The sequence below is a fragment of the Rana temporaria genome, chromosome 12, assembly GCF_905171775.1.
Source record: "Rana temporaria chromosome 12, aRanTem1.1, whole genome shotgun sequence".
Taxonomy (NCBI): Eukaryota; Metazoa; Chordata; class Amphibia; order Anura; family Ranidae; genus Rana; species Rana temporaria.
Genome location: NC_053500.1, coordinates 12,972,030 through 12,987,084, shown reverse-complemented (window position 1 = coordinate 12,987,084; position 15,055 = coordinate 12,972,030). Strand labels below are relative to the sequence as shown.

General features: G+C 48.6%; 1 protein-coding gene across 1 annotated transcript in view; it reads right to left on the bottom strand.

The window, feature by feature from the left end:
* Positions 1–13,093: 13,093 nt before the first annotated feature.
* The window catches only part of XKR7 (XK related 7), a 6,332-nt gene continuing 4,370 nt past the window's right edge, over positions 13,094–15,055 (bottom strand). The window contains exon 2 of the mRNA XM_040331661.1: positions 13,094–15,051. Within this exon, the coding sequence (XP_040187595.1) occupies positions 14,099–15,051 (953 nt within the window). The 3' untranslated portion in view covers positions 13,094–14,098. The remainder of the gene's footprint in view (positions 15,052–15,055) is intronic.

The window sequence follows — 15,055 nt, the reverse complement described above, 5'->3', positions numbered from 1 at the left end:
GATGAGGCTGCACTGGTGGGCACTGATGAGGCTGCACTGGTGGACACCGATGGGCTGCACTGGTGGACACGGATGAGGCTGCACTGGTGGACATGGATGAGGCTGCACTGGTGGACACCGATGGGCTGCACTGGTGGACACCGATGAGGTGGCACTGATGGACAATGATAGGCTGCACTGAGGTGGCACTGATGGACATTTATAGGCTGCACTGGTGAGCACTGATAAGCTGCACTGAGGTGGCACTGATGGACATTTATAGGCTGCACTGGTGGGCACCGATGAGTATATAATTCTCATGATATAAAGAATGGATGTGGGGGCCTTTTGATGGGCGTGTTTTTTTGGGGGGTGGGGCCATTTCATTCTTGGACCCAGGCAGCACAATGTCCTGGGCCACCCCTGGTTTCAGTCATGTCTCCCCTTTCCCTTCTTTCCTCCAGACTGTACAAATCATGGGCTAGATTCAGCATTGAATTACGCCGGCGTATCTATAGATACGCCGCGTAAATTCAAAGCTGTGCCGGCGTATCTTCTTTCTGTATTCAGAAAGCAAGATACGCCGGAATTAGGCTAAGATCCGACACCGTCGTATCTTAGGGTGCATACTTACGCTGGCCGCTAGGTGGCGCTTCCGCCGTTGAATATGCAAATGACCTAGATACGCCGATTCACAAACGTACGTGCTCCCGAATTTTTTTTACGTTGTTTGCGTAAGGCTTTCCTGGTGCAACGTTGCTCCTGCTTCTATGAGGTGCACACAATGTTAAGTATGGACGTCGTTCCCGTGTCGAATTTTGAATTTTTTACGCTGTTTGCGTAAGTCGTTTGCGAATAGGGCTGGACGTAATTTACGTTCACGTCGAAACCAATACGTCCTTGCGGCGTACTTTGGAGCAATGCACACTGGGATATGTACACGGACGGCGCATTCGCGCCATTCGTAAAAAACGTCAATCACGTCGGGTCACCAAGAATTAACATAAAACACGCCCCCTCGTCCTCATTTGAATTACGCGCGCTTACGCCGGCCCCATTTACGCTACGCCGCCGTAACTTAGGAGGCAAGTGCTTTGTGAATACAGCACTTGCCTCTCTGACTTACGGTGGCGTAGCGTAAATACGATACGCTGCGCCGCCGTAACAATGCGCGCCCCTACCTGAATCTAGCCCGAAGTTCCTGAAATCTCTCCCAATATGTTTCATTCTGTTTTTTGCCCACCTCTGGACCCGTTCTTACAGCTGGAATTTTATAAAGAGAAAACAAAAAAGAACAAAAAAGGCCAGGAGACAAATATATTGAAATCATGTTTATTAATTTTTCATGTAGCACCAAATGAAAAATATACAAAAAGAGTTTTGTGTTTACAAAAGAAAGATTCCTAGAATCCCGATATCGCTCCAATGATAATCTATCTTGTGCACGTGACGGGGGGGAGGGGGGGGATGACAACACTTGCAGTGAATCTTCAGAACTCAGGCACTCGAAAAACAACATAGACGTTGAAATCAGCAGCCAATCATCTCCCTCCACCCGGAATCAAGGTCAGGCAACCAAGCACAGGCCGGTACAGCTCTTCATTCACCAGGTGCGATATACATTGGAAGCTTGCTCTATATGGTGACAGACCTCAATAGCTCTGACAGACCTCAATAGCTCATCCCACCCAAACTAGAGAATTTTCACTTCTTTGTAGCTGCTGGAGAGTTTAAAGTGGTTGTAAATCCTGTCCGCCAAATCCAGACGGGTGATGGTCCTATTTTCCATCTATCTGGAGCAGGGGTCTCCAAACTGCGGCCCGAGGGCCGAATATGGCCCTTTGCTGGCCTTCATCCGGCCCTTGGGCACTATTGCTCCCAATGATATGAGGCATTATTCCTCCCAATGACACCAACAATGGGGCACCATTTCTTCCACTAACACCAATGATGGAGCACTATTCCTGCTCCTACTGACCACCAACACTGAGGCCGTGTTTAGTCTCACTGATGCTTGACCCAAGGCATGTTCTACCCCCACTGGTCGTGATCCAGCCCCCCTGAAGTCTGAAGGACAGTAAACTGGCCCTTTGCTTGAAAAGTTTGGAGACCCCTGATCTGGAGGATCAGACAGAATGGGATCGGATGAAAATGGAGCGTGTGATCTCCCCATAGAAAACAGCGGGCTCTGATAGGTCCGTCTCTGCACAGTGAGCGGAGACGGACCTGTCATCCGCCGGCTCAGCAGGCATTAACAGAGCAATCAGAGTCCGTCAAAATGGATCCGCCCTGCGTTAAAGGGGCTTTACAGTGAAGTGACTGGCCTCAAATCATACACATTACATACATCAAACAAATCCTCCCATATAAGTTGTACCTGTTTATCTTCTGCCCTCTCTCCTCTACATCAAATCAAAGTGCTACATTTGTAAGTCAGGCCATACATGGTTGAATCTCGAAAGATTTTTCTTTTACGAAAATCTTATCTAAGAATTTTCGTTCGCATTTCACACCATTGGTGGGGATGCAGCAACAGCCGATTTTTCGTGCGGCCATTGAATTTTAATAATCGGACATGTTGGAAATTTTTTACGATTCTTTTAATCAATGATCGGGGGAATCGTGCGAGAAATGTAAAATCGAAAAAGAAATGCGCATTTGCAAGAAAAGAAAATTCACAGAAAGAAAAAAGATTCCCAGACACGGAAATTCTTTTCTGTAGGAACACGAGGTGAAATTGAAGGTTTGGTTGGTCGAATTTCAAAATCAACGGTGGCGCCATCGGATCACAAAACACACAAATTTTCTGATTTTCAAAAGAAAATTCTTTCGAAATTCGACCCATGTATGGCCTGCTTAAAGCTTGTCTGAGCTGTCAGATAAAAAAGGGAACAGACAGCTGGAATTACACAATGCAGAGCTCAATGAGGAGAGCTCAGAGAGCTGATTGGAGGGAAGGGACACACCCCCCTTCACACAGCAAACAGGAACAGAGCGGAGGCCGTCAATCAGCTGGAGCTCCCAGCTTTGGGCCCAATGAACAAGGCTTGCCCCAACCTAGCCTACCAGGCCCCACCTGTAACTACCTTTGGGCCCAATGAACAAAGGCTTGCCACAACCTAGCCCACCAGGCCCCACCTGTAACTACCTTTGGGCCCAATGAACAAGGCTTGTCCCAACCTAGCCCACCAGGCCCCACCTGTAACTACCTTTGGGCCCAATGAACTAGGCTTGCCCCAACCTAGCCCACCAGGCCCCACCTGTAACTACCTCTGGGCCCAATGAACAAGGTTTGCCCCAACCTAGCCCACCAGGCCCCACCTGTAACAACCTTTGGGCCCAATGAACAAGGCTTGCCCCGACCTAGCCCACCAGGCCCCACTTGTAACAACCTTTGGGCCCAATGAACAAGGCTTGCCCCAACCTAGCCCACCAGGCCCCACCTGTAACTACCTCTGGGCCCAATGAACAAGGCTTGCCCCAACCTAGCCCACCAGGCCCCACCTGTAACAACCTTTGGGTCCAATGAACAAGGCTTGCCCCAACCTAACCCACCAGGCCCCACCTGTAACTACCTTTGGGCTCAATGAACAAGGCTTGCCCCAACCTAGCCCACCAGGCCCCACCTGTAACTACCTTTGGGCCCAATGAACAAGGCTTGCCCCAACCTAGCCCACCAGGCCCCACTTGTAACTACATTTGGGCCCAATGAACAAGGCTTGCCCCAACCTAACCCACCAGGCCACACCTGTAACTACCTTTGGGCTCAATGGACATTAAAATCACCAATTTATTTTTGGCATCTACAGGATAATTGCTCTTGATGCAATTTTACAAATATTTAGGTTTAATGAGGCAGTGTAAAATGATAATGGCAAAATATCTAGTAACTCGCAGCCACCAATCAGAATCTTTTCAGCGATCTAGCACCAAAAATAGTGATCTGAACAGTTGCAATGGGTTACCAAACTTTGCATGTTGACATTGTACTCTGCGCTGCCCAATATGGCCGCTCTCACACCCTGTGGGGGTACATTCCTTTTCCTACTGGCTAGGTCTACGTCATGTGACTAAATGATGTACATTACATATGTGAATTTATATTTCAAGTGAGTATGGTCAATCCTGCTCATGTTCATAGGTACTCACAGACATACAATGATGGTCCTATCTAAGATTTCTCTAAAGCCCCCCCCATAGACATAAGATGCAAACACAGCACAAAGCCTTCCCATTCAGTACATATCACATGATCATTGGCTGTGAATGTAAACATGGGGCTATCTCTACACATAAAGTAGGGTATTGCCTAAACCAGTGGTCTCCAAACTGCGGCCCGGGGGCCGGATGTGACCCTTTGCTTGCCCTTATCAGGCCCTGACATCAATGAAGGGGCATCATTCCCCCTACTGACCATCAATAGGCTACTAGCCTCCTCATTGATATCAACAATGGGGCACTATTCCTACCATTTAAACTCATGATGGGGGCCCAGGGTATTTTCTACACCCATTGGTCACAGTCCGGCCCCCTAAAGCCTAAAAGGACCGCAAACTGGCCCTTTGCTTGGAAAGTTTGGAGACCCCTTGCCTAAACCATGGGTGCTCAAACCTGTGCCCCCAGCTGTTGCGGAGCTACATTTCCCACAAGGCATTGCAAGGCTGACAGTTACAAGCATGATGGTAGTTCCGCAACAGCTGGAGGGCCATAGGTTGAGTACGCAACTCAGCGATTCCTCCTTTGAGAAAAGGGAGGACCTTACTATCACCAAAGGGGAACGTGTAACTGATTATAAAACATTTTTACATTTGTTGTTTTTTTTTTTTTTTTCCCTAAGCATGTGGGGCGACAATTACAAAACGTGTGTAGCTTCTTTTGTTTAGTTTAAACCATGAAGTTTTGCCAAGTTTACCTGACAAAATAGTGAAATATGCAATTAAGTGCTAAAAATCAAGATGCATCGAGAAACAAAATAACAGAACAATAACGTTTAAAAGTAAAAAAAAAAAAAAAAAAGGTAAAATGTAAACAATGTGCAAAAACTGGCGTGTTTGACATGCATTCATTTTATACATGTGTGAAGAAAAACACAAACTCATGGGTTTGGGTACAAATAGGTAGATTCAGAAAGAGTTAGGCCGGCTTATCTACAGATAAGCCGACCTAACTCAGAATCTACGCCGACTTATGTTTAAGTGTATTCTCAAACAGAGATACACTTAAACATATCTAAGATACGACGGCTTGCGCCGACCTATCTTAGATTGCAATATTGAGGCTGGCCGCTAGGTGGCGCTTCCATTGCGGTTGGCGTAGAATATGTAAATTAGTTGATACGCCGATTCACGAACGTACGCCCGGCCGACGCAGTACATCAACGCCGTTTACGTAAGAGATAGGCTGCCTAAAGTTAGAGCTGGGCCCTAGGTGGCGTTGCCAATGTTTAAGTATGGCCGCCGTTCCCGCGTTGAAAATCGTCCGTGACTAGGGATTTACGCCGTTTACGTCCACGTCTAAATCAATAGGCCCATGCGGCGTACTTAGCCGCAATGCACACTGGGAAATGTAGGCGCCCGGCGCATGCGCAGTTAATAAAAAACGTCAATCACGTTGGGTCAAGCCTCATTACCATAAAACACGCACCCTCATACAGATTTGAATTAGGCGCCCTTACGCCAGCCCGCTTTAGGCTACGCCGCCGTAACTTAGCAGGCAAGTACTTTGAGAATCAAGTACTTGCCTCGCTAATTTACGGCGGCGTAGCCTAAACACGCTAAGCTACGCCGCCGCAAAGTTGGGTCAATCTCTGTGAATCTAGCTAAAAGGGTGCAGGTACAAAGGGTACAAAGGGTGCAGGGGGAAGGGGGGCTACAATGTCCCCCTTCATTAGGACCTCGAATGCTGGTTTGGATGGACATGTAAGGGTTAATTGAGAGACAATCAACCCAGGAGTTGGCTACTTTAACCTTTTCTCAAAAACATTCTTCAACAGGTGACCCCCCGATGAAGGGAAAAGTTTGTACCCCCAAAATGTGTTTGATACCTTTGGACGATGGTCGAATTCACCAAGGGGCCCTTGAGACACTTTTACTTTAGAGGGCCTAGCCAGAGTCATTGTACTCTACAGCAGTGGTCTCCAAACTGTGGCCCTTTGCCTGCTTTTATCCGAGACTTGGGGCAATATTTTATCCTCTGACACCAACAATGGGGCAGAATTCCTCCCCGTGACACCAACATTGGGGCACAGTTCCTCCCCGTGACACCAACATTGGGGCACAGTTCCTCCCCGTGACACCAACATTGGGGCACAGTTCCTCCCCGTGACACCAACATTGGGGCACAGTTCCCCCCACTGACACCAACATTGGGGCACAGTTCCTCCCCGTCACACCAACATTGGGGCACAGTTCCTCCCCGTGACACCAACATTGGGGCACAGTTCTTCCCCGTGACACCAACATTGGGGCACATTTCCTCCCCGTGACACCAACATTGGGGCACAGTTCCTCCCTGTGACACCAACATTGGGGCACAGTTCCTCCCTGTGACACAGTTCCTCCCCGTGACACCAACATTGGGGCACAGTTCCTCCCCGTGACACCAACATTGGGGCACAGTTCCTCCCCGTGACACCAACATTGGGGCACAGTTCCTCCCCGTGACACCAACATTGGGGCACAGTTGGGACTTAGGTATGCGTTCACTTCTGCGAATGAGCACACGGAGAGAGGGGGGCTTTAAATTGTTTTACATTTTTTTATTGTTAATTTTACTTTTTTTTTTTTACAGTAAAAAAAAAAAAAAAAAAAATTGATCACTTCTTATTCTCCATGTGCCCCCTTCTTCTCCATGAGCTCCCTTCTTCTCCATGAGCCCCCCTCTTCTCCATGAGCCCCCTTATTCTCCATGAGCCCCCTTATTCTCCATGCGCCCTCCTCATTCTCCATGAGCCCCCTTATTCTCCATGCGCCCTCCTCATTCTCCATGAGCTCCCCTCTTCTCCATGAGCTCCCCTCTTCTCCATGAGCTCCCCTCTTCTCCATGAGCCCTCCTCATTCTCCATGAGCCCTCCTCTTCTCCATGAGCCCTCCTCTTCTCCATGAGCCCCCCTCTTCTCCATGCGCCCTCCTCTTCTCCATGCGCCCTCCTCATTCTCCATGAGCCCCCTCATTCTCCATGAGCTCCCCTCATTCTCCACGAGCCCTCCTCATTCTCCATGAGCCCTCCTCTTCTCCATGAGCACCGCTCTTCTCCATGAGCCCCCCTCATTCTCCACGAGCCCTCCTCATTCTCCACGAGCCCTCCTCATTCTCCACGAGCCCCCTTATTCTCCACAAGCCCTCTTCTCTTCTCCACGAGCCCTCCTCTTCTCCACGAGCCCCCCTCTTCTCCACGAGCCCTCCTCTTTCTCCACGAGCCCCCTTATTCTCCACGAGCCCTCCTCATTCTCCACGAGCCCTCCTCTTCTCCATGAGCCCCCCTCATTCTCCACGAGCCCCCTTATTCTCCACGAGCCCCCCTCATTCTCCACGAGCCCCCCTCATTCTCCACGAGCCCCCCTCATTCTCCACGAGCCCTCCCCATTCTCCACGAGCCCTCCTATTCTCCACGAGCCCCCCTATTCTCCACGAGCTCCCCTCTTCTCCATGAGCCCTCCTCTTCTCCATGAGCCCTCCTCTTCTCTATGAGCCCTCCTCATTCTCCATGAGCCCTCCTCATTCTCCATGAGCCCTCCTCATTCTCCATGAGCCCTCCTCATTCTCCATGAGCCCTCCTCATTCTCCATGAGCCCTCCTCATTCTCCATGAGCCCTCCTCATTCTCCATGAGCCCTCCTCATTCTCCATGAGCCCTCCTCATTCTCCATGAGCCCTCCTCATTCTCCACGAGCCCTCCTCATTCTCCACGAGCCCCCCTATTCTCCACGAGCCCCCCTATTCTCCATGAGCCCCCTTATTCTCCATGAGCTCCCCTCTTCTCCATTAGCCATCCATATCCTCCATGAGCCCCCTTATCCTCCATGAGCCCTCCTCTTCTCCATGAGCCCCCCTCATTCTCCACGAGCCCCCCTCATTCTCCACGAGCCCCCCTCATTCTCCACGAGCCCCCCTCATTCTCCACGAGCCCCCCTCATTCTCCACGAGCCCCCCTATTCTCCATGAGCCCCCTTATTCTCCATGAGCTCCCCTCTTCTCCATTAGCCATCCTCATTCTCCATGAGCCCCCTTATCCTCCATGAGCCCTCCTCTTCTCCATGAGCACCGCTCTTCTCCATGAGCACCGCTCTTCTCCACGAGCCCTCCTCATTCTCCACGAGCCCTCCTCATTCTCCACGAGCCCTCCTCATTCTCCACGAGCCCTCCTCATTCTCCACGAGCCCTCCTCATTCTCCACGAGCCCTCCTCATTCTCCATGAGCCCTCCTCATTCTCCACGAGCCCTCCTCATTCTCCACGAGCCCTCCTCATTCTCCACGAGCCCTCCTCATTCTCCACGAGCCCTCCTCATTCTCCACGAGCCCTCCTCATTCTCCACGAGCCCTCCTCATTCTCCACGAGCCCCCCTCTTCTCGATGAGCCCCCCTTGTACACAGGTAAAGGAGCACAGGAAGTTTTCAAGATTTCTGATAAATCATTGAACAGATTTAAACAAAACCCTTTCAGTGGTGTATTTAGCAGACCTAAATGAAGCAAAGAGGAGAAGTTAGGGTTTGCATACACTTTAAGATGTCATCACCAGATTTAATACGCTCCAGTAAAGCATTGCAGAGTCGGTGTCATCAGAATCCCAGAGCAATGCCTGCCCCCCCCCCCCCCCCCCGAATGGAAAACGCTTTGCCACCCAGAGGGACAGCACAGGTTTTCCTTCCCCTCCAGCTTTCTTAAAAAGCCGAACGCCTTTTCTTCGAGGAAATATAAAATGCACAGGTTTTCTAAACATGCGGCACTCAAGCTGTCCCTGGCCACACGATCCATAAGACTGAATGAATTAATAATAGACGGGGACTTGTTGATATGGTTACCGTAGCAGCCATCTTGTTCAGCGTTTGCTGCACAGCTGGGAGCCCTCTGATTGGTGAGCTAGGTGCAAAACCATAAGTAACCGTGTTTATACAAGCTATAGCACACATATGTGCCTTCTTTTATTGTGATAACCAATTGTCCCCCTCCTGCCATTTCATTTCACACATCCCTCGGCATTATGTTCAGCAATAAACAACAGTGAGCAGAACCAGCCTGACGCTCCCTGGGTTCAGGAAAGGTCCAACAAGCAACCCCTGGACCGGTCATTAATCCACTCCACCCTCTTTGGCTGTCCATGGTTACAAAATAGGGCATGGTTGACAGCTTTTACGTATATATAATTTCTAATATCTTTCCTCCAGTGCTAGACAAAAGTGGAGACGCTGGCAAGGATTTTAATGCATTTTCTACTGATGCTTCAGTTTATGAATGGAGAGGAGTCGCTGTCCTCTCTCCATTCACTTTTAGTGCAGCTGAGAAAGGGAGTGGGGAATCTGGGCCATATTCTCAAACAAGTTACGCCGGTGTATCTACTGATACACCGGCGTAAATCGAATTTCCCGCTGGCGTATCATTGTTTTGTATTCACAAAACAAGATACGCCGGATTTAGGCTAGGATCCGACTAGTGTAAGTCACTTACACTGTCGGATCCTAAATGTAATTCGCCGCCGGCCGCTAGATGGCGTTTACTTTCAGGTCCCATTTGTTTATGCAAATAAGACTGATACGCCGATTCCCGAACGAAATTGCGTCGCGTAACCGTCGCTTACGTCGTTTGCGTAGGCGTAAGGTTACCCCTGCTATATGAGGGGTAACCTTAAGCCAGTCCCACGTTAAGTATGGCGTCGGGTCCGCGTCGTCTTTTCCCGTCGGGTACGTCGTTTTACTAAGTCGTTCTTGAATACGACTTTACGCCAATGACGCACACGTCAGCGTCATTGACGTTTTCCGTCGAGAACTGGAGCAATGCGCACTGGGCTATTTTAAGCCCGGCGCATGCGCAGTTCGAACGGCACGGGGGCGCGCTTAATTTAAATACAAGCCGTCCCCTTGGAATTACGCGGGGATACGCCGGGCCAATTACACTACGCCGCCCCAAACTACGGAGCAAGTGTTTGGGGAATACAGCACTTGCTCCTGTAAGTTGGGGCGGCGTAGTGTAAATGGCTTACGCGGCGCCGCCGCAGAAACTACAAGAATCTGGCCCTCTGTGTCCTTAGTCCCTTTCCCTGTCTCAAAGGAGAGATGTCAGAGGTCTGTTAAGACCCCTGATATCTCACCAAAGCCCCCCCCAACAGGGCTAAAAAAAAAATTGCAATAAATAATAAAAAAATATTGTAAAAAATAATAAAAATTAAACATGTGCCACTGTCACATGACATTAAAAAAAAAGTATCGGTAAACGGCATCCGTGAGTACTTGAAAAAAAAGTATCGAAACTTGTACTCGGTCTTAAAAAAGTGGTATCGGGACAACCTTAACTAATTAAGGACCGCCTCCTGCACATATACGTCGGCAGAATGGCACATGCATGAACAGATACGTACTGTGCTATTGTCCAGCCGTGGGTCGCGGGCACGCGCAGCTCCGGGACCGCGGGACCCGCGGACCCGATCGCCGCTGGAGTCCCGCGATGGGTCCCCAGAGCTGAAGAACGGGGACAGCTGTGTGCAAACACAGCTTCCCCGTTCTTCACTGTGGCTCCGTCATCGATCGTGTGATCCCTTTTATAGGGGGACACAATCGATGACGTCACACCTACAGCCACACCCCCCTACAGTTGTAAACACACATAACCCCTACAGCGTCCCCTGTGGTTAACTCCCAAACTGCAATTGTCATTTTCACAATAAACAATGCATTTTAAATGCATTTTTTGCTGTGAAAATTACAATGGTCCCAAAAATGTGTCAAAATTGTCCGAAGTGTCCACCATAATGTCGCATTCACGAAAAAAAATCGCTGATCGCCGCCATTAGTAGTAAAAAAATAAATAATAAAAATGCAATAAAACTATCCCCTATTTTGTAAGCGCTATAAATTTTGCGCAAACCAACTGATTAATAAATAATAGGTAGAAGAATACGTATCGGCCTAAACTGAGGAAAAAAATATTTTTTTATATATTTTTGGGGGATATTTATTATAGCAAAAAGTAAAAAATATTGAATTTTTTTAAAACTTGTCGCTCTATTTTTGTTTATAGCGCAAAAAATAAAAACCGCAGAGGTGATCAAATACCACCAAAAGAAAGCTCTATTTGTGGGAAAAAAAGGACGCCAATTTTGTTTGGGAGCCACGTCGCAATTGTCAGTTAAAACTACGCAGTGCCGAATCGCAAAAAGGGGCAAGGTGCTTTAGCTGCATTTTGGTCCGGGTCTTAAGTGGTTAATACATATCATTATTATTGCTCTCAGCAACTCATGAACAAGTAATATACACATTCATTGTCTTTTCCAAGTCTATTGCTTTCAAGATATCTTATTATTCAGACCGAGGGGGCCTACAAAAACAGCGGATTTCCTTGCCCGTAAGTCACATGACAGCCACACATCTGTATAACCTAGAAAAGGCCGAACAAATGCATTAAGGGTCTACTAATTGCAACACACAACACACCAGCCTTCTCCGCTTGTAGCAGCTTTGACACGAGTCCCAGATTCTGTCAAATCGCGTTTTCTTGCGTTTGTGATGCTTTATTCAAGATGGCAAAAATCAAAGTACCGTAATTCAACGCAACTAGTCAGCAATCACCTTTCACCGGTCTGACAACAGTAATATCATCACGCCTGACTGACTGCTACGGGTAAAAAAAAAAAAAAATAGGCAAACTTCTGATAATTCTGGGCCAGATTCTCAAAAGAGTTACGCCGGTGTATCTACTGATACACCGGCGTAATTCGAAATTCCCGCCGGCGTATCATTGTTTTGTATTCGCAAAACAAGATACGCCGGAATTAGGCTAGGATCCGACTGGTGTAAGTCACTTACACCGTCGGATCCTAAATGCAATACAACGCTGACCGCTAGGTGGCGTTTACGTTCAGGTCTCATTTGACTATGCAAATGAGCCTGATACGCCGATTCCCGAACGAATTTGCGACGCGTACTCGTTGTTTACGTCGTTTGCGTAAGCGTAAGGTTACCCCTGCTATATGAGGGGTAACCTTACGCCAGTCCGCCGTATGCCATGTTAAGTATGGCGTCGGGTCCGCGTCGTCTTTTTCCGTCGGTTACGTCGTTTTCCTAAGACGTTCTTGAATACGACTTTACGTCAATGACGCTCACGTCGGCGTCATTGACGTTTTCCGTCGTGAGCTGGAGCATGCGCACTGGGCTATTTTTCAGCCCGGCGCATGCGCAGTTCAATCGGCGCGGGGGCGCGCTTAATTTGAATACAAGCCGCCCCCTTTGAATTACGCGGCCATACGCCGGGCCAATTACACTACGCCGCCGCAAATTACGGAGCAAGTGCTTGGAGAATACGGCACTTGCTCCAGTAAGTTGCGGCGGCGTGGTGTAAATGGCTTACGCTACGCCGCCGCAGATTCTATGAGAATCTGGCCCTCTGTCTGAAATGAAACATGCACTTATCTCAGTGATGGTGAACCTCGGCACCCCAGATGATGTTTTGGAACTACATTTCCCATGATGCTCCACTACACTGCAGAGTGCATGAGCACCATGGGAAATGTAGTTCCAAAACATCATCTGGGGTGCCGAGGTTCTCCATCACTGACTTATCTCATACTGGGCAAAGCAACAGGTTCACTTGAGTGTGCAAAGCACGTGGCGCTTGTACTTACCTACCACTAGCTTGAATGACTCGCCAATGCCAGGAGGCCTACTGGATTGTGCATGGCAGCCAATCAGCTTCTTACTTCAGCTTGTTCGAGTTCTGTGTGAAGCCGCCGAGGATCTCGGCAAGCCAACTTTCCTCATTGAACAACGAGGAAATAGAGAACGTGTTCTCTATTTGGCTCGACGAGGAACTCGTCGGCTTCCTCGGCCGAAAGTGTACACACGCCGGGTTTCTCGGCAGAATTCAGCTCCGATCGAGTTTCTGGCTGAATTCTACCGAGAAACTCGGACGTGTGTACGGGGCCCAAGAACTGGTGCTCACGGAGCTTTGCATTCAATATTAAAGGAGCGACTGAATAAATGGGTAAAATAGAAAACACTGTCGGTTTGGAGGGTACATTTGCTCTTCTAAAAACCAAGATCTGATATTTAGTGAATACTCATTATTTAGGGTGCTGTACCAAGTTGACCTAAAAAAATTTAAAATAAACATTGAACCCAAAGAAAAAAAGAAATAAATTGGAAGCACTATGATAATCATTCACTATATTGCCAGTTTTGCCAATAACCGTGTACGTGGTGGCTCATACTGTGCTATACATAAGAAGCAAACAGTCACTGATCCTCGTGTTTCCAAATTTTTAAATAGAAATGGTTATTTACAACCGTATACACAAAACGACACTATCTACAGTGACGCTGGGTGAGCACTTGCAGACGATATGCCACCAGTTATACCAAAACACATACCGCAATGTGTAGCACCAAGTGTACAGGAACTGGGCTTCAAGCACTGGTCTTAGGCTGAAGTCCCTCGTTCTTTCACCAAAGTACATTCCCACCTGAACCGTCTTGAAATACTGCCTAACCACTGCCATAAAATTGTTGGGCGTCTGGGTTTGACTTAACTCTTTACAGAGCTCACAGACAACAAGTGATACCACAATTATGGCTTCAGAGAGCCCCGATGGGTCTGCTGTGACTGATATATGCTGATAGAAGACCCTCTGGACCCATCGGAGCACCTTCTCCATGTTCAGTTGTGTTTGACTGACCATGCTCCCATCCTACTGCCCAACTGATATTGTATTCTGCATTACAAACCTTTGCAAAATCCTTACTTCAAATGACCTGTAGAATAGCCCATGATTTTACAGAGCTATCTATACTCTGAAGCTGACCGTTCCACCGTCTACTTGACCCTTGCAAACTGTGTAGAGCCGCTCATTGACTAGCCGTACTCCACAGTTTGATTACACACAGTCTTTCCTGTGCCCTATTACCCATGGAATAAGTCACACTGTGGTTTCATACTCCGTTAGTTCTTGTGAGGTCCCTAGACTACGATACTGAACGCGGGGAGTGGCCGGAGAGGTATATTCAAGAGCCAATATAGACTTCCGAAGGCGCCGGTCGATAAAATGAGCGTCCCAGGCAGGGTACTTTTTACGTGGAAGATCTATACGAATGACAGGTCCTTGAGCCCGTGGAAGTCTCGTCACAGGCGTTGGCGGAATGCTAGATCGCACTTGGAAGACTGGACCGCAACTGTCCCTGTCTCCCGGTGCCATGTCCCTTTCATGTTCTGTAGTCCGTGGCAAAGTACGGGGAAGGCTCTCTGTGGCTTCTGATAAAGGGGCCTGCGGAGCCTCAGGGCCCTCGGTGAAGACACAGCTGCTGCTGGATGGCCCAAACATCGGGCCATTGGGATGGAGGAGACTGTAGTAGAGCAGCATGAAGAAGACGCCGAGAGCAAAGCTACAGAAGACTGAGCAAACAATGAGGAGCGCGTAGAAGTCACCGAGTGGGGAGTTATTACGGTTGTAATACCACAAAACCGTGAGAACCACATTCTCGGTCAGAACTATGATGTAGTACGAAGTCATCCTACAGCGAGTCCGACCCTCTCGCACATTGAACCAGCAGAAGATGTAGATGATACCCAGCACCATGTTGTAGATTATCTCCTCCCAGCGAGACATGCAGAAATCTGTCTCCCCTTGGATGATCCAGAAGGTCATGAGACACCAGTGGGTCACTATGAAAATGCCAAAGTACAGGTGAAACTCAGAAGCAAAGAGGGAGAACGCCAAAGCTCGGGCCGCAATGGTGAAGAGATGCCACAGGATCTGCACCACTGCCCCCTTGTAGGACATGGGCATCTTATCATCACGGGAATCCCTCAGGACCTTCTGGTAAGAAGCAATCATCCAGGCAAGAGACAGCAGAGAGGCAGAGGCGGACAGACCTGG